The sequence below is a fragment of the Perca flavescens genome, chromosome 5, assembly GCF_004354835.1.
Source record: "Perca flavescens isolate YP-PL-M2 chromosome 5, PFLA_1.0, whole genome shotgun sequence".
NCBI lineage: Eukaryota > Metazoa > Chordata > Actinopteri > Perciformes > Percidae > Perca > Perca flavescens.
Genome location: NC_041335.1, coordinates 32,126,617 through 32,146,662, shown reverse-complemented (window position 1 = coordinate 32,146,662; position 20,046 = coordinate 32,126,617). Strand labels below are relative to the sequence as shown.

The following is a 20,046-nucleotide window of genomic DNA, read 5'->3' as shown; positions in this document are numbered from 1 at the left end:
ACTGTGCAGCCTCACTTCATGAGGAGTGAAAGTTGATATTTAAACAGACAAATTAGACGTCACGGAATGTGCCGATGCAGTAAACAGAAAATAGGTTTATTGTTCGCGGTCAACTGGAGGTGAAGGTTTGTTTGGGCTTGTTTTTTTTTTTTCAGCCTCCCGATGGAGCTCCTTGCCAGCATCCACTTCACATGGTGCCAAAATGATAAGTCAGCAGTACCTAGAGTTAGCAAACAAACAATTTTAAAAAGTACAATAATTAGCAGTTCTCTCTTGCACTAATGAGGATTCAGACGCTCTTTGAATGAGGAGATCCTGTATGAATATGGATGGTTTCTATTTGTGAGTGGTAAGATGAAGAAGAGCAAGAATAGGCCTCCCTCGGGGTAATGGTGAACTAGCGGCACACAGCTAAGCTCTTTCTTTGGTTAAAAGCACCGGGGGTGGGTGGGGACTCTTCATCTCCTCAGGCTTATATGGAGGACTGGAAGCCCTCTTTTAGAAAATGTCGAAGCTTTCTGGAAAAAAGGTCAAATCCATTAGAAGTTGCCAGTTTGTGCTTTGAGGTCTGGTTTAAAATGTCAACACCCGGAGAGAGCTGAAAAGGTTTTGAACATCTAATTTTTTCTCCTCCGGGCTTCCTGGGTTAGATTGTATGCTGCTCTCTTTTTGTCCCCTCCAGCATGCCGTAGGAATAGCTCTCACTGATTTCAGCTTCTGTTTAGATGGAGGCAAAGATCTGTTTGAGCATGTGTGCATGAAAGTGTCATGTCAATATGGAATTCTACACACACACACACACACACACACACACACACACACACACACACACACCCTAAATTGGGAATTCATTTATTTAATTTTGTGGACAGATTTTTACTTTTTAAAGACTTCAAATTTTGATATCTTATCGGTTTAAAAAAAAAAACAACTAGATAAATATTGTACTTGGCCAACAGTTGAAACAAAAAGTTGGACTACAGTAACTTCCGTGGTGGTCCTCACTAATTGACAAAGTGAGAATCAGCACACCTCACAGACTCATTAAGAGACTTTGCTTGAGCACAATGCGTTTCATCATTCTGACCAGAAGTCATTAACACTTGCTTCGGTTCACAGCCTGTGATTCGTCCTGTGCCTCCTGTTTCCCTGACAACCCCAAGTGCATGAGCTGTCTCCCGGGGACTGCTTTGCATCATGGGAAATGTATTTCCCAGTGTCCAGCTCAGCATTACCTGGACAACCACAGCAGATGCAGAGGTAGGCAAACTCTTCAACGCATATGCTACATAGCTGTAATTATAGTGCTCTTCAAGTAACGTGTCATGAATGAGCGAAAGTAGTAACCATCTTTAAACAGACAGTTCCAGGTCAGCTCCACCCTTTTGCTTTTCTCCTCAGCCTGCCACAGCTCCTGCGCTTCCTGTTGGGGTGCCTCGGTATCCCAGTGTACCTTGTGTCCAGCTGGGCGCCTTCTCCACCAGGGCCAGTGTGTGGAGGACTGTGGGGAGGGACTCTACTCCCAGGACAACACCTGCCACAGTAAGAGCTTACAGTATATCTAAGCATTTTTAAGATTATACAAATAAATACATTTCCACTGTTAATCTGCACCCTGGGTGGAAGCTTTCCAGGCAGGTCAGCTGGGAGGAGGCCTCGGGGGAAGACCTAGGACTAGGTGGAGAGATTATATATCCACCCTGGCCTGGGAACGCCTCGGGATCCCCACAGTCAGAGCTGGTTAATGTGGCTCGGGAAAGGGAAGTTTGGGGTACCCTGCTGGAGCTGCTGCCCGAACCCGACTCAGAATAAGCGCATGACGATGGATTGATGGATTTCAATCTGCTCTTTTGACCTTTCATCTCCCCTGCTTTTAGATTGTCATCCCACATGTCGTTCCTGTGTGGGACCCTTGGCCTCAGACTGCCTCCGCTGTCTGAAACCGGAGGAAGCTCTCCTGCCGCAGTCCACTCACCACCAGCACGGCGTCTGCACAGCCGGGTGTCCTGCACACAGTTTCCTGGATTACATGCAGACATGCCGAGGTGAGTAGCTAAGGTTTAATTTGCTCCTTTATTTGGGAGGATCAGTATCTGCAAGACTGAGCAAGGGTGTCTCTGCTGGACATGGCTGTTAATTAGTTACCACCCAATTAGCAAGCCAAGCATTCCTTTGGGTTTCAAAACAGATCAGGTAATCATTAACGCTGAAGTCTTTTGTTCAAACCCAATGAAAGCCCAAGCAAAGTTCAATTAGAACACAATGCAAAATCCATGACAGAGCAAACAAAATCATGCAAACGTCTAATAATTTGACTTATCTGTAGTGATTTATCAAATAATGGCAAACATTTGTTGATTTAAGCTTCAGCTATGATGAGATTTTCACCTTTTTAACTGAACTGAAAATAATCAGTTAAAACATTTTAGGCTCTAAAAACTTGCAGTGAGCATTTGTCTTCATTCTTGGACATATTATAGACTAAAAAATGAGTTGCTTCATCAAAAAAATAGTCAGTAGAGTAATCAGTGATTAAAATAATTATCGGTGGCAGCCAAAATGTTAATTGAATTTCAGGTTTCGCCCTGACCTTTTCAAATAAAAATCTCAACCTTGGTTCATATTGTTACATGTCCCATCACAAAGACACAACTAATACCTGCGTATCTTTTATTGCCGAAAGGTGTAGTAGAGTCTAGTGTAAATGTTATTTGCACTCCAAGCCAATACACATATGCTACATGTACTATAAAAAGAGTATTATAGCAACATGCAGCATCTTAACATCTTTCCTCTGTTGGCACAATACTAAACGTTTGGACACACGTTTGTTCTTGATTTGTTACTTGGAAGGTATGTAGAGTTGTGTGTGTGTGTGTGTGTGTGTGTGTGTGTGTGTGTGTGTGTGTGTGTGTGTGTGTGTGTGTGTGTGTGTGTGTGTGTGTGTGTGTGTGTGTGTGTGTGTGTGTGTGTGTGTGTGTGTGTGTGTGTGTGTGTGTGTGTGTGGACTCTTGATCTAATACTGTTTGGAGAATGAAGATAGTGTGTGTGGAGACACCTGATTAGGTTGTTGGTGACTGTGAAATTGTGCATGTAATGGGCTAATTTTTAAGGTTGGTTTTAGGTTTTAGGGGATAGTCTGTCAAGAGAGAATAATTATCACCCACCTACCAACACACACACACACACCAATGCAACTACGTTACCAACTCCTTGCTAGTATGCCAGGGGATGTTTTTTATTTTTATTTTTTAAATGAAGCGGGACAACAACGAAAAGGAAAATGGAGATAGAAAGACTGTAATCAGTTTTCTTTACCTCCCTCGTACCTCTAACTCTGTGCTGTGAAATTCTATTTACCACAATCACCGCTCTGCTATTGTCTTACCTCCCTGTTCTTCTTTTTTTTTTTTTTTTTTTTTTTTTTAAATTGTTTATTTTCACATTTTTCTTCTTACCATAAACATAGAAAAACCAGAGAGCAGGAAAAAATAAATAAATAAATAATAATAATAATAAAAAAAAAGGTCTACTACGCCTTCGTTTAGTTGGTTAGCAGTGTAAATTTTGTACTTCATGTATACACAGACAGTCTATTGAAGATGTAGGATACAGGAGGTGTGGGTCTAGGTACATACAGTGTTGCAGAGTCAGTTGATGTAGTGAACAGACATACCTGGACCCTTGGGAAATTAATATACAATACAAAGCTTCAGTACAGCATGCACTTTTGAATTGTACTATTACCTATCATAAAAACTTGAAACTGGACTAGGGGTGTGGGGATATGGATGCTTTTGCTGCCTTTCTTAGTATTTTTTGATTTTAGTGTGTCAAAGGACATATGAAGAATTTGAAGACCAGGCAGGTTGCATTCTGGGTAGGTTTATTGGGATTTCTCACAGCATTGCAGTCTGTTTACAGTCACTGAGCAGCTGTGTTACAAGGTGAGAGAATACGTCAATTACAGGGTGCTCTGAGGAATGTTTTCTCTTTCTTCTGTCTTGTTAGCTTGTTGGTTCCTGGGTTCCTAAAGTTCGCAAACATTGTCATTTGTTGCTTCTCTTGTTGGTACTTTTTCCTCCAGTTCCTGTGTTGTTTCCTTATGTGAGGAAAGTGAGTGAGATTAAAAACCTTGCTGGTTTGCTAGCAGTCACAGTAGTTCCTAAATTGGAGTTTGCCGCCTATTTAGGAGTCACAAAATGATTCTACTTGGCACAAATTATCATTATAATGCTTTTTACCTTTTGAATAATGGATATTTAGAAACCTCTGGGCTCCTTTTTAAAAAGAAAAAAGAAAAAAATTAAAAATACATCAAGTCAAACAGTCTGAATACAGAAAGTCAAATTCTTCATTCACACTTGAGTAGTCCGCAAATTGAATGTATCTCTGCATCTTGTATCTTGAGTCTGTATCACTTGCGATTTTAAGGATATTGAGCCTGAAGCCTAGCCTGACAAACCAGACCCACATCAAGATGTTGGGTCTGGGAACTCACCATTGGTAGGGCTCAATCCGAGGGGCGGGATAAACGGTTGTCTTTCAAATTCCCACTGCATGCAATAGGATAGCGCTACAACCAGGCAGAGCAACAAAGAAGGCAGCGGAGCTAGTTGATAGATTAAACTTTTGCCGTATCCGGTCGGCAAAACTCTGAACACATCTTCCTTTTTTAAGAATGACTTCAGTGCCGTTCTTTGTTCTTTTCTCAAAGAAAAGCTTAACTCCAAGTCTTCCAGAAGACCACTATTCACCAGCAGCAGCAGCAGCCATAAGCCCGCCCACCAACTTTATACACAGTGTGATTGGCCCGGCCAGAGTTTGGTTTTTCCAGCTCGCAAGCCAACGGAGAGATGCTAGACCCCCTGGCTGCAAATTACATTTGCTGCCACTAGGGTGCATCTAGATTTCTTGGCTACCCGACACCATTTAGATTGTAGCATGATTTGTCTCCTCACCACAGTTTACTTTTAAGTTTAGAGTGGGCCAAGCACCGATGAAAATTGTGTTTACTCTTCCTGGATTGAATAACCGTTAGCAGTATTGGATTCGCTTAATTGGAAGAGACAATTACAAATCGATGAGTAGTAGTTGGATTGGAGCGTCCTCTAACACCCATTCATCTGTGTGATCGCATGGGACTGATGCTGAGCCAATGCTGGGGGTTTAAGCTCAAGTTAAAGGCTATTGTCACTAAATGGAAAACGGTTTGTAGTAAGCAAATATTCACAATAACAATCAAATCAAAGGAGAAACACCAGATTTACCAGCAAAAAGAGCAGAAAATGAAGTCAAAAAGCAGCTTTAATGGAAAATGTTTGGTTAGGTGTGACTTAAAAATCCACATGTGGCAAGGGTAATAGGACAATAAAATCTGCCTTGAACTGCATGTTTAGTAATGTGATTTCTATTATATTTCAGCACCCTCTAAACATTTAATATTGGAATTTTGCTGTTTTCCTGCTCACACTTTGGAAAAAAATGTGTTTGTTATACAGAAAATTGGATTTGAACTGCTTGTCACAGCACAGAGTCACTTTTGTACATCAGCTATTGTGTCTGCCACTTTTCTTTCACTCTAAGCTTCCTAAATTAGGCTTGACAAAGTGAGCTGAGGATCAACTTGATAAATGACGTCTCATTAAATCTCTATTCACAGTAATATGTAGAGCATTTGTTCCATTCTGCCTCTATTCTAAGTTACAAAGGATTCCCTCAGTGGAGTGTCAGTGGGTTCAGGTGTACGATTGGGAACAATGGTGGCTATTGTGTGTGTGTGTGTGTGTGTGTGTGTGTGTGTGTGTGTGTGTGTGTGTGTGTGTGTGTGTGTGTGTGTGTGTGTGTGTGTGTGTGTGTGTGTGTGTGTGTGTGTGTGTGTGTGTGTGTGTGTGATACACATTAAGTGGGCCTGAGATGACGAGCTGTCAGGTATCTAAGAGCAAATTCCAGGCTGAAAATCCCCCTCCTCTCCAGTCTGCAGCCCTTCTGAGCAGACAGATAGTTGATGTGTAGGAGGTTGTTATATACAGTCTTTGTGTTTAATGCTGCTCGATAGAACAGTTAATGCATTCATATTTTGAAAACATATCATGCAGGTGAAATAAAGGTTGTGGTGTTATACTGTACAGTTGTTTTACACTTGGACTGTCTTATAGGATAGTTATGAGATACGTTTAGTGAGCTATGACAGATGCAGCAGAAAGAGGAATCAGCTCTTAAAGGTCCCATGGCATAAACATTTCACTTTATGGAGGTTTTTTTCAACATTTATATGCGTTCCCCCAGCCTGCCTATGGTCCCCCAGTGGCTAGAAATGGCGATAGGTGTGAAAGCTCAGATGGGCCGATCTGGAATCTTCTCCTTATGAGGTCATAAGGAGCAAGGTTACCTTCCCTTTCTCTGCTTTGCCCGCCCAGAGAATTTGGCCCACCCATGAGAGAGAGACATCATGGCTTTCAAAGGAGCAAAGTGGCAGTTGGCCAAGGCCACACCCCCACCCTCCACCTTGCCCCCCCCTCTCTCCTCCTCAATAGCTACAGACACAGAAATGGCACATACTAAGGAAAGCTCATTGTGGGACTGGCTCTGGTGGCTCTTATTCTGCACCAAGGCTTAATTTCGGGAAAGAGACTTCAGATACAGTATTAGGGGACCACTAAGGTCTATATAAAAGCATCCAAAGAGCACCATGTCATGGGACCTTTAAGACAATTGAGACGATGACGGGAAGCGGCCCTTGTTTATGTATCTGAAACTCCACTGCCATGGTCTCTCATTTAAGTGTCCGGACTTCTAGCATACCATAACACAGCAGAAACAATGTGATGACACTTCAGAGGAATGAGCTATTACCCTCCTGCTGTTTCTGCTGTGTAGCTCACATAACTCTCTTCTGCACTAATATAATGATTGGCCCTGTACTGTACCAGGAGGATCGTTTGTGGAAGGCATGAAGGAGCACTCAAATCCCCAAACTAAATCACAACCTCATCGACTGCACCCACCTCAAATTATGACCCTATCAGCACAAAACACAATAATAAATCTGATTCTCTGAGCGCGTGCACCAGATAAAGTCTGATGACGCAATGACTAACGCCTGAGCAGAAATTTGGGTATAACAGGAATCAATATGCGCTTTCTGCCCGCAACAAATTAGATATCCAAGCTGCAATAAAAGAAGGAGAGGCTGCCTATCGTTCTTATTCTCTCCTCCTGTTAATGAAAGATGTTTGACAGGAAGCCTATTGAATATGCCTCTTAGTGTGTGTTCGGTTTTTAACTGTTGATATGAAGGTTTGTGTGAACTGAATGTGTGTATGTCCAAGATGAGACTTGGTGGTGGGTTCCCGGAAACATGTAGTCTGTCTTATCATCTCAGCTAACCAATTATGTTGCCATATTTGTTGGAGAAGAAGGGGCTTATGGGTAGGTGGCAGGGAAGTAGCTGGGTGATGATGTGACGTGAGATTGAGGTTTCTGCTTACACTGCTGTGACTTATCAAGGTCCCCGCTTTGACACTGAGGTGTTCCCAAAGGGTAAATCATTTTTGTAAATTGACATACACGCCTACACACACACACACACACACACACACACACACACACGCACACGCACACGCACACACACGCACTGCAGTGTTGGCTCAGGTAGAGCTCCAGTCTGTTCCTGCCAGTGGCTGTCATGCAAAGTGTACACAAGACCCGGATACAGCTGACAGCCCTCTGAAAGAATCCAGAGAGGAGTAATTATAAACACACACATACTTGAGTGCATTTTCTGTGTACTAAAAAAAGTCAGGCGGCACACACACACACACACACACACACACACACACACACACACACACACACACACACTCGTCACTCCTGGCCAGTTGGTGACAGGCCTTTTGTCTTTCGTTCCCACCACCACTGCCACCACCAGCCGGGCCGACTCAGCTGCCAGAACTGATAGCACTGCTCAGCTATTTGTCTTCATCGTGCCAAAGCAGACATCAAAGGCTGCACAAAAGGCCGGTTTCAGGGCAGCAGTGGTGTGGGGTGAAGTGTGTGGGGGCGTGTAAGAGAACGGTAAATAGCCAGGGTCAGAGAAGTTGCATGCATCTGAAGCCAAGTGTAGTAAAAACACACAGCAAGCACAGGAATGTCGAAGAAGTGGCCAAACCCGTTACACATAAAGCCAAATGTAATACTGGTTAATAGTGGCTGCATTAGGGAACAGCAGAAACCTGTAGATTTGTGACCTTAGTCTAAATAAAATTCTGGTATCCAGTAAGAGAAGTCAAACCTAAAAACAGTAAAATAATAACTCCTGTAAGTCAGCGAGCTAGCTCTCCATCCAACTTAATCTTCTTCTATTGGTTCCTCTTGCTATGACGCATTACACACTCTGAGTAATAAATAGTAAAACATGAGCATAATGGTGCCACATTACATGATTTCTGAATAGTAGCAAGTTAATCCTGTCTGCCATTTGGAGCCAAGTCACCAAGTCTGGTGCAGCTATAACCTCCCTACCTGCAAGTTCCAAATCTGTTTTTTTTAGATATAAATCATCCTAAAATGATCCTTGTAAAGGTTTTATGTTTCATCATCTGAACTAAATAGTCCAAACTTAGCAGCAGAGCATATTTCAGAAGTCTTTGCTGGCTCGTGGCCATCTTGGATCCGTCTCTCTGAGCTGGCACCGACTCTGGTGTTAATGCGTGACTTCTGGAAGGAACAAGATACAGCTGAATGGCTGCAGGATAACAAAAATAGTGGCGCAGATTGGAGTTGGATTGCAGTGTCCAGATATATTGACTACTATTTGTAAGTATATATATTTTTATAGCAATAAGAGCATAAGACATAAGACACTTTATTGTGGGCTTTCAACAAAATTACGTTTGGTACCTTTCAGTGACCAGAAGCAATAGAGAACAAGATAAAAATAAGATAAGAAGATAGAAAAAAGATAATAAAATATAATAAATAATTAAAAGGTATTGCACAACACACACTACTTGTAGTGTAGTGTATTTGATACAGTGTTGGGGTGCATTAGCAGCAGTTGGGGGGTGGGTGGTAGTCCTCCTTCAGTCCTCCTTCATTCACTTTTTATGCATTTATGCTGCATTGCTGCTATATACAGCCAACAAACCCACACGGCCCTCAGGTGACTTCTCACCATACTGTAAAAGTACGCTCCTGGTTCCTTCTGAGCGCTTAATAATGCATCTTTTTTTTTTTTTTTTTTTTCCTCCACAAACAAAACCCTTTCCTTGGAGATTCGGCAAAAGTACAGAGCGTTATAGACCAAGAAAATAGGTAGTCCACTCATTTTGCCATTTTATTCTTGTTTATTGTGGCAGTAGAACAGTGGTGAGGAGGCACAGTTGGCAGTCGAGCATCCTCTGTCTCTAGCCACGGCTTGAAAATGTGAACTTTTCTCTGTGTCCTTTTCAGAGTGTCACCCCTCCTGCTGGCTCTGTACTGGGCCATCTGCAGACAACTGTATGTCCTGTCTCTCCCCGTCCAGCCTGCACGAGGGCCGCTGTGTTCCCAGCAGCCCACAAGGCTTCTTTATCCAGGACAATCAGTGCCAAGGTGAGAGCGCGCACACACACACACACACACACACACATTATTTCTATACTTTTAAGCATAACCCATTTACATGGTGCATTCCCCCTGTCCCAAGCTCAACTTAAAACCTTAAACTAAAAGGCTTATCTTTAGAAGCTGTTTGAAGGGACTCAAGAGACTTAAGATGTGTGTGCTTTCTGGTGTTTTTGGGTCCAGACTAAAGCTTGTAGTTAAGTTCAGTTCAATCAGCATAATAAAAAGCATTGATATTACAAACATTCATTTAGCCCAGAGCCCCAGGTGTAGGTGTTAGAAATTCTGTTTGTGTTCACCACATAATTAAATTTTCGGGTAATGTCAGCGGTGAAAGCTTTTCACAGCTTGGTGCTGAAGTGTAATCAGCGAAGGTGTACTTTATTACTACAATTATATACATTTCTCAAAAATGCAGTTTTAATTGTTTAGTTACCGCTACATGACATGTAAACTAAATACCGTAGATAGCCGTAGAAGGAAGAAGTACTCAGATCCTTTTCTTAAGTAAAAGTAGAAATACCACAGTCTAAAGGTACTCCATTACAAGTAAAAGTCCAGAATTCAAAATGTTAAAGTATTATTGTCAAAATGTACAAAAAGTATGAAAAGTATGAAAAGTAAATCACTGTCAAAGTGTCATCGCTGCTCGCATTGAAGCAAGACTACCCCTGCTATGTCCCGTCTACCAGCAAACAGAATCTTATTGTTTATGTCGAGGCAAACAAAAACCTGTGGTAAACATCATTAAAGTTTGTTTTTGTTACTCCTAACTTTGGCTGAGTAATTGAAATGGCAGACACAGGCGGATACCTAGACAGTAAGGAAGAACGTTGGGCTCAGATTACATTTATTTACCCCCCGGGATTTCAAAATAAATTGGATCTGTTTGTCCTCCTTTACTGTTGATTGGCTCATTAGAAGCTACCCAGATACCCTGAAGAAGTATTGTATTTCTGTCTTTAAGAGAGTAAACTTTAACCACAAAGTTTAGTTGCTGGTGACTTTGTATGCTTGGCAATAAGACAGTGTGTAGTTAAAGCTCCATTAATCAATATTTCCTTTATAATGGCAATTAATCAAATGACTATGAGTAATGTGGAAGGGATGGCTTGTAACGACAGAGCCACAAAGGATTATCATCGACTCTGCAGCTTTACTGAGCTTTTTTTTTAGCTTCTTTTAGTTAATAATAATTATTTGTTACTTTATGATTCAGTCTCAGTGTTTTCCTCAACCTTTTTTCCAGCAGCAGCAGACAGCTGTTCACTACAAGCTGTCAAGCAAACAAGCTCTGATAAACACACTGTACACTATCTCCCCAGCTCCACAGAGCAGACACTGTACTAAAGATCCCTATTTTTATCTTATTCTGACACTTTCTTTTCACACTTACCTCACTTCCTGTACCTCACTTCCTTTTCTCCCCTGTCTTCATCACTGGCTTTGGTTTCTGCTCTGATTACCTGATTGAGTTCACCTGGTCACTCCTTATTTAAGACTGCACTCACTCTGTCAGTCTCTTCAACACCTTCACATGGGGCGGCAGCTGATTCTCCAACCCATATGTGTCTGTTCTGTTATGTTATCCAGTATCATTTGCCTCACCCTTTGTTAAATAAATCTTCATTTAATGGACTGAACTTCTCTCTGGTTTATTCATGCATTCTGACCGATGCCCCATGACGATGGCAATCAACCTCTAAACCTGAACCCTCCTAAACAGACACAGTTAGAGCTTTGCATGGGAAGAAAGAGGAACATCTAGCAACTATAGAGCCAGATATTTTTCTCAGGAGTTGGTAGAGACCATAAACAGAGCTATCCTTCATGCCTCCGTTCCTGTCTCCTCCTAACTTTCGTCACCACTTTTATCCTGATTGTGTGCTGGATTTTGACCCTTTTCTCTCATACCTTCCCGTTGTACCTCTCCTCTCCCTGTCCCCCGCCAGCATGCCACCCATCCTGCCAAACCTGCTCCGGGCCCTCTCAAGCTGACTGCACCTCATGCTCCCCTCTGGCCTCCCTACAGAGCGGCTACTGCAGGACAGGCTGCCAAGAGGGGCATTTCCTCAACGCTGTCACTGGAGAGTGCCTCAGTAAGTCAGCCTGTGTGCGTGTAAATGTGTGTGTCATTTGTATGCCATTTGCGCGAGGCTTTCACCAAATATGCCATAAGTGCTTGTATTTTTAGCCTGAGTGGCCCCCGTGGGTATAAAACCACCAACTCTGCCCGCTGAGCTTTGTACGAACACATACACTGAGACAACTAATCTTTAATTCTAATAACCTGCATTATTCATGAGAAATGCCAACCATCTCTGTAAAATAGATGTTCTTGGATTGATATCTTTGACTTAAAAGCTCTGCACTCTGTTTCTTTTCAAATGTTGGGTCTCAAATTATCTGCAGAGCTGCAAGCTGAAGTAGAAGTCACTGTTTCTACTTTGTGGAACAGTTAGACACAAAACAGGTTCTCTCTGTACAGTAGCTTATCAACTGGCCAAGATTTGTTTACATGTAAAGGGTGCCATATTAAAAATAATCCACATTAATTCTTATAATTAAGGCTTGCTCCACCGGAAATTTTAAATTATAACAATTAAAAAGAATATTGTTGAAATTAACTCCTGAAACCCTAAAAAGATCACTGAAATCAGTCAGACCAGTTGGCAGGATTTGAACCTTAATGTTTTCATCACTTGGTATAATTTGAATTATAGCCGCTACTGTAGTTGGTCAGTTAGCCGTCTGCAAACAATATATGAGAATAGAGTAGCATGGCATCTCAAATATGCCATATTTATTTTCTATTAGATATACTGAGGTGACTTACAGTTGGAGCACTTGAAGTCTTGGATGGACATAAAACCGGTTTATTTAATAGAAACAAACATGTGCATCTGTTTCTGAAAAAATGTGGTTCTTTGATTGAAAAAAAAGTTTTTAAAGGTACAGGCCTGTTTATGTAAAAGAATTAGGGGATATAAGGAGAGAAGAAGCTAAGAAGAACCTATAGTAATGTTAATTTTCTGGAGAATCATCTGTTTCTATGTTGAGGCACGTTTCCTTTAATAACAATAAAAGAGAACTTCAAAATGTGAATTTAAAGTGGTGAAAAATACATCTTTGACTACGGCTCCTTGGGGAAAGAAAAAAAAAAACTAGAGAAAAGTTTCTTTCCATAAACGTATCCCCACATTTTGTTGTAATTTTTAAGAAAAAACAACTTTTAATGAGATTCTCGCTCGCAGTTACGCTTTTCAGAGAAACTCATGAAACATCCACCGGGATACAAACAAGTTACAAGTACAGTACAAGTTTTTTTTTTTTACTTTGCTAATAAACACCAGCCTAAGATACTTCACACCTCCCCGCCCCACTTCTCTTCCTCATAATGCACAAAAAAATGCTATTTGTCTTTGGCAGGCAAAAAAAATTAGAAACTACCGGACAGAAGATAAATAGAAAAGGGAGGCTTGCAGTTTTTGTGTGTAAATGTAGCTCCTGCTGCCCTTCTCCCTCTCGCTGGGTAATGAAATGAGTTTTTACCTATCTGGACCACTGGCTGTAGATTAAAAACAGGCGTGTTTACACGATGGAAAGTCAGCATGGAAGAGATAGAAGGTGGTAAACAGAATCTGGGGAAAAAGATAGACGCATTGATTTTTAATTACAGTTCTCGGTGACACACACTGTTTGGAGATGTGAAACTGCAACCAGATCTTAGCACACACACACACACACACACACACACACACACACACACACACACACACACACACACACACACACACACACACACACACACACACACACACACACGTATGTGGGCAGACACACTGCTGGCTCGCACACAGAAGCACATAAGCATCGACCATGCAACGTTTGTTTTTCTGGGTCTAAATTTTAAATTAAAACTATTTGGTCGTCTTTTCTCGACAAGTTTTTTGTCACTTTTTCCGATGTTTTTTTTGACGTTTTTGTTTTTTTCCCCACGTTTTTGATGCTTTTTAGGACATTTTTTTTCACTTCTTTTAACGTTTTTTTATAATTTTTTTCCAATGCTATAAAATTTAATTAAATCAAATGTTATGAAAGTAGTGAACTGATCAGTTATTTTACTTGTGAAGAGCGTTGTATGGAACCATCCACATTATTTTTTTTGACAATTTGGTTGAAAGAAACCCAAATTTTGATATAGAAACTTTTTGAAAATGGGTCAAATTTGACCCGAGGACAACAGGAGGGTTAAATGGGTCAAGCCCAGCCAAACTGTGTTTAATAAAAGATGATTTGAGGCACTACTGGGCCACAGAAATACTGGGGTCATCATTTCTGCATGGAAAGAACACACACACACACACACACACACACACACACACACACACACACACACACACACACACACACACAGAGCCTTGGATTCTCTATGTCCACCCAGTGGTACCTTCGGTGTTACATAACCGTCTTAAGGCGATGAGGCTTTCGCTCTCAATCACGAGTTCATACATCTGTCTTTCTTTCACTTTCTCTCTCTCTCTCTGTCTCTTCTTCTCATGTGATTAATCTTTTGAGAGCAGTAGTGCTCTTGCTGCTCATACTAATTACAGCCAGCCAGCCCTCCAGCCTAGCTCACTTGCAGAAATGCCCACATCCATTAGAGACGGAAACCTGTATATCGTATATCAATGAAAAGAGACAGTGATGCTGAAGACATTTGTTATTGGGTCAGTGCTTTTCCGTAAATACCATTTAGTTGGCTCTGCTAGCTTTCTTTCCATTTTTGTGTCATTATTCTCATTGTCGACTGAGACAACAATGAGTATGTTTACATGCACACCAATATTCCACTATTATTCCGAATATGACAATATCCCGAATTTGATACAGGTCATGTAAACAGCATATTTCGGTTGGATATTCCGAATAAGGCCTTTTTTTTATTTTATTTTTTTTTCTCGAATATAGCATTTTCCGATTAAGACGTGGGATATTCTGGTATTATTCAGGTTTTAGAGGCATTCTTTGGATATGTATATAGCACATTTGGAATATGCGTCTCAATCAGGGTTTTTAACGCAGTTTACTCCCAGTTTACGGCCTCTTGCATGTTTACGGCTTATGGTCACCACTGTGCGTTGCTATGGTTGCTGTACACAAACCAACTAGCCAACAGTTTGCAAGGCTGGAGACCCGATAAGAAGGAGAAACATTATCAAAGACTTAGATATCATCAGTTTTTTGGATATTTGCACACCATTTCAAGAAGCTGGTTGAAGGAAAGAAAGAGGGATGCTGTGTTTGCATGGTCCAAAAAGACCACCACAGCTGAAACAATTGTATTTTGCTCGGCCACATGTAAAAGGGAATATTAGTGGAATGGAATATTCACTTTCATTAGCCATGTAAACAGCTTAGTTCGCAATATTATGTGCATGCTAACGGAGTCACTGACTCAATATGCCTGTCCACTAAAAAATTTGGTTCCATACAACAAAACATTCTCAATTATATTTCAAGGGAATTGACTTTCCAGAGACTGGCGCAAATTGTGACATTCAGTGTTTAAACATGTGGTTAACATTGTGAATCGAAACCAAACTACTTGGTAAGGTTTACAAAAAAAATGATGGTCTGGGTTTAAAAGCTACGTTTGTGAAGTAATTTAAGTTATGTAGGTAATTGAAGTAAATGACGTTAAGTGTTTGATGTATGTGAAGTACGTAACGTAGGTTAAGAATGTTACGTAGGTTTAGTAAGTGAGGTAGGTTAAGTATGTTACATGTGTTAAGTACGTGACCTAGGTGAAGTACGTTATATAAACAAATCAACATTGACTTTTGATTTTACACGGGACACGAACAGTGGTCTTCTGGGTGAAAGTCCTGTTTTTGTTTGACCCAACCATCCACTCTGACCTCCTGGACTTCTGCAGGCTTAGATTAGAAACATATTTGTGATCGAGAACGCAGTTTTGTTGTATTGGAAAGGAGTTTTTTTTTAGGCTGCTAAAATGATGACAGCAGTCCCAGGTGAATGATGAAAAGATTTGTGTCGTATCGACGCGAATGGACTGTAGAGAATGTAGGTTGGACTGTGGTCTGATTTTGTCACTCATACCACCTTTTGCTTTTTGTGAATGTATAGCACATTGTTGAACAGTCTCAGTGAGAGACTGTTCAACTCTCTTGCCAACCGGCTGCCGCTCACTCTAAACCTCACCATCTTCACCATCCCTCTCTTTCTCTCATCCCTTTTTCTAAAATCCTTCTTTTCTGGTGGAATGAAAACCGACTTCTGAGTCACACAGAAAACGATGAGATCTGAAAGTCCAAATTAAAGTTTTCTGTAACCCTTCAGCTCAAAGCTTGCAGCTACACAAGTTTATTTTTTGCATCATAATTGTGTTTGAGCCATTATTTATCAGAATACAAAGCTTAAAATAGACCTGCACGTTGAATAACAGGAATGCATCACCATAGAAACAAGGCATACCAGTATTGAAATAAAATACATGCTTTTTTTTCTTGTCAATGAAACCCTCCATGGAAACCCATTTAAGACAAGTTGTTGCCTACAGCGACAGCTGCTGTCGATGTCTTTTTTCATGCATTTATCATGGTAATGATGCTTAAGACCAACATGTATGCATTACTCTACTAAACACCTGAACATGGTAACTCCATTTAGCTAACTAGAAGGAAAAAAATGGTGTCTTTTTACAGCTTTGATTGGGAAACCCATTCCCACATCTTTGTACCTTTTGGGTATTGTTTCTGTTCTAATTTACAAACTCTGCATAGATCTGTTTAAAGGTCCCATGACATGCTGCTTTTTGGATGCTTTTATATAGACCTTAGTGGTCCCCTAATACTGTATCTGAAGTCTCTTTTATATAGACCTTAGTGGTCCCCTAATACTGTATCTGAAGTCTCTTTCACGAAATTCAGCCTTGGTGCAGAACTACAGTCACTAGAGCCAGTCCCACAATGAGCTTTCCTTAGGATGTGCCATTTCTGTGTCTGTAGCTATTGAGGAGGAGAGAGGGGGGGGCAAGGTGGAGGGTGGGGCTGTGGCCTTGACCAACTGCCACTTTGCTCGTTTTAAAGCCATGATGTCTCTCTCTCTCTCATGGGTGGGCCAAATTCTCTGCGCGGGCAAAGCAGAGAAAGGGGAGGTAACCTTGCTCCTTATAGAAGGAATAAAGATTCCAGATCGGTCCATCAGAGCTTTCATTTTCTCAAAGGCAGAGCAGGATACCCAGGGCTTGGTTTACACCTATCGCCATTTCTAGCCACTGGGGGACCATAGGCAGGCTGGGGGAACTCCCATTAATGTTAAAAAACCTTATGAAGTGAAATTTTCATGCCATGGGACCTTTAACACATCTTTAGTAACACAGGCAGTAACTTTTCTGTGTGACCCTGAGCTGAGGTGATTGTAAAAAGATCCCTTACATTTGTCTTCCATCTACCCTGCAGTGACCTATTACATCAAAATGATAGAATAGAAGAACATTAACACAATATGAAAATATGGTTCTGGAAATGTCCTTTAAATCTCTGCTGGCTGTAAAGAGAACAAAAGTAAATATCTATTTTAGTAAAATAAAAACACTGACTAGGAGTTAACTTACTAAATGTGCAGAAGCTGGGAGAACAAAATAATTTTGTATAGGAAGAGATTTGTCATCTTTGAAAGGGTCCTTTTCCTTTTCTGGGGAATTACAATTACATTCCCATACAATAAATCTGCATTCTCAATAATGTTTTCGAGGAATCATATTTTTATTCGGATTACTTTTGTCTAAAAAAAAATATGTTTCTAATCAAAGTCCGTGTTCAAAGTCTGCATAGGGGGGTATGGGTCACTAAAACACAGTCTACGTTGACTTATTTTAACTCATGGATGTAAGGTACTAATGTAAGGTACTTCATTTATGTACACAACTTATGTTGTGTAACAAATGTAGGCGACTTATTTATCCCAAACCACAATCTTTTCCTAAACCTAACCAAGTAGTTTTACCAGTTTAACCAGTTTTTTTAAACTACGGCCGCTTCACAGCATACACCTGTCGCTTGTACGTAATCCGGGGGAAAATACTTTCCCTCCAAACGTTATTGAGAGTGCAGTTTAGTTGTATGATAACGGGTATTTTTTTTTCATTGAGACTGGTTTACATAACGTGCATAGTAATGCACTTTTATTTTTATTTTATTTAATTATGTAAGAAACATACTTATTTTAACCCAGACATCATCTTTTATCTAACCCTAAGCAAGTAGTTTTGTTTCAATTCACAATGTTAAAACAGCCGTTGTAAAAAAGGATATGAGGTGCTGCTCTTTGTGCTTTAAAGCTACATTGTGTAAGAATTTCTCCCATCTAGCGGTGAAATTGTATATGACAACCAACTGAATATTACTTTCTAGCCCCTTCCATTCCGATTGCGTTTTAACTGCTACAGTGGCCGAACCCGAAATATCTCCATCGTTCACACGCAGCTGTTCTAGCCACTCCAATATTAACTTTGGTCTTGTTGCTATGCCTGTCGCATTGTCGTTTTAATTATCTTTTCCGCTTCTCTGGCAAGTAATCTCCCCCTGGCATTCGTGATGGTGCGGGGTGCCACTGAGTGTAAAAGGGCGAAAGGCGGAGGTATGTCCCTCTTTGGCTAATGTATTTTAAAGAAGGAGGTGCTACATGGCTACCGTCATTCCAGCCACTCAACCGTATGTATTCTGAATGATTCTGAATGTCAGATTCTACGCTTACGAGAATACTTTGATTAGTTGGTGGAAGTAATCACACATGAATGAACACCTATTTGTGAAAGAACAAAGTTTTTTTTGCTAAGAATCAACTCAAAAAATTACACAATGTGAGGTTTAACACTTCAATTACAGTATTCTTAGCTTCATCACTAACTGCTGTGGCTTTCAATGTTCTGTACATGATGTGAACATAATTTAATTGTTGTTGCTGACCAGCTTTTTGCCAAAAAAAAGTCCACACAGATCAAGTCGTTGAGTGCTCTTGTCCCTAATTTATCTAAGAAATGCCTTAAGACCTCTCTTCACACACATTTGTTCGGCATCTATTCTGAGTTATGCAGGCCTTTGTTTGAGTGACATAGTTGAGCTAAGTTTGAATAATGTACAAGAAGAAAAGTGTCTCCCAACCAATTTCCAGAACAATCCTTATCATAATTCTGACATCTAAAACAAGAGCAGAACTTTTTCTGTTATGGGGGACAGAGCCAGCAGTGAGAAAAGTAGGACTTTTTTAATAGCTGCATCTGTAAATCCATTCTTTGTCGGGGCAACATGTCTAGACAGGTTGAAGTCAGCATCGGAGGACCACACAGCGTCTCTCTCTGCAGCACTCTGTCTCTTTATACGCCGTAAAACTTCAAATGAAGATGATGTCCCACTTTTGTTCCTCTTGCTTTCTGAACTTTTGCTGCACTCAGACTCAAAACAAGTCTTATTCTCTTTTCAAAAGGAAGGAACTAATTGAGGGACATTAAAGATTTTCCTGTATGACATTTGTTAGAGACAATTTGTTGTTTCTGCTCTATATATTTGAGTAGATTCAGGAAAAAAAAGCATGATATGGGATATATCCGGCCTTCATCCAGTCTGTGTCATGCATTTATAACTCCAGCATACCTTTTTATGTGCTTCAAAAATGGTAACTACACTATAAAGAGGGACTCTGGGGACCCAAATCAATACCATTTTAGTTTTATATTCAGTTTTAGTCTGCACAGTCAATAATCCCTGACACCTGAGTTATCTTATCTCCACCATGGAGCCATTTGTTTAGCGCCCGGAGCCGGATTGCTTCCAGAGTGTTGGCAGGAGGAATGCTGATATGTGTTTTGTTGTAAAGTGATGTGATATGCAAGGTGTGGATTGGGAGATGACAAGAGAGGAAGTTCCTTTTTTTGTTCTTCCACTTCTTCCTTTGCTCTGTTGATATTGGACCTGCTTCAGAAGGAGAGTGTGACTCACCTGGGCAGATGCCACGTTCAGGAACTTTGAAGCTCTACAAGCGTTTGTCAGAGGAACAGCTGCTCTGGAGGCTCAAATAATCCCAGTCTAAGTTAAATGTCAGTCACTAAGATATATAGGCAAGCAGATGAAAATAGCTGTCAGACACATAAAGAGAGATCAAAACATTTGCCCATTTAATTAAAAAGTTTACAATCTAGTTTGATATATCATTGACGCTGTTAACAGAAAAGTCAATCAAGTACATGTCTTGAAAGAAATGTCTGCTATTATTAGACAAGAAAAGTGTACTACATGGACCTTATCTGATTGGTTTTGTAAGTGAACGTTGCCATTACCAGAAATGACTAAGCAAGGCAAGGCAGATTTATTTATATATAGAACATTTCATACCCAATGTGCTTTACATATTACACAG

General features: G+C 40.6%; 1 protein-coding gene across 2 annotated transcripts in view; it reads left to right on the top strand.

Moving 5' to 3' along the window:
- Positions 1-20,046, top strand: part of fras1 (Fraser extracellular matrix complex subunit 1) — a 259,913-nt gene that overhangs the window by 121,885 nt on the left and 117,982 nt on the right. For both annotated transcript variants that reach the window (XM_028577114.1, XM_028577115.1), the window contains exons 15-19: positions 1,120-1,260; positions 1,402-1,542; positions 1,878-2,045; positions 9,454-9,594; positions 11,559-11,705. In XM_028577114.1, coding sequence (XP_028432915.1) covers positions 1,120-1,260; positions 1,402-1,542; positions 1,878-2,045; positions 9,454-9,594; positions 11,559-11,705 — 738 coding nt within the window. The remainder of the gene's footprint in view (positions 1-1,119; positions 1,261-1,401; positions 1,543-1,877; positions 2,046-9,453; positions 9,595-11,558; positions 11,706-20,046) is intronic.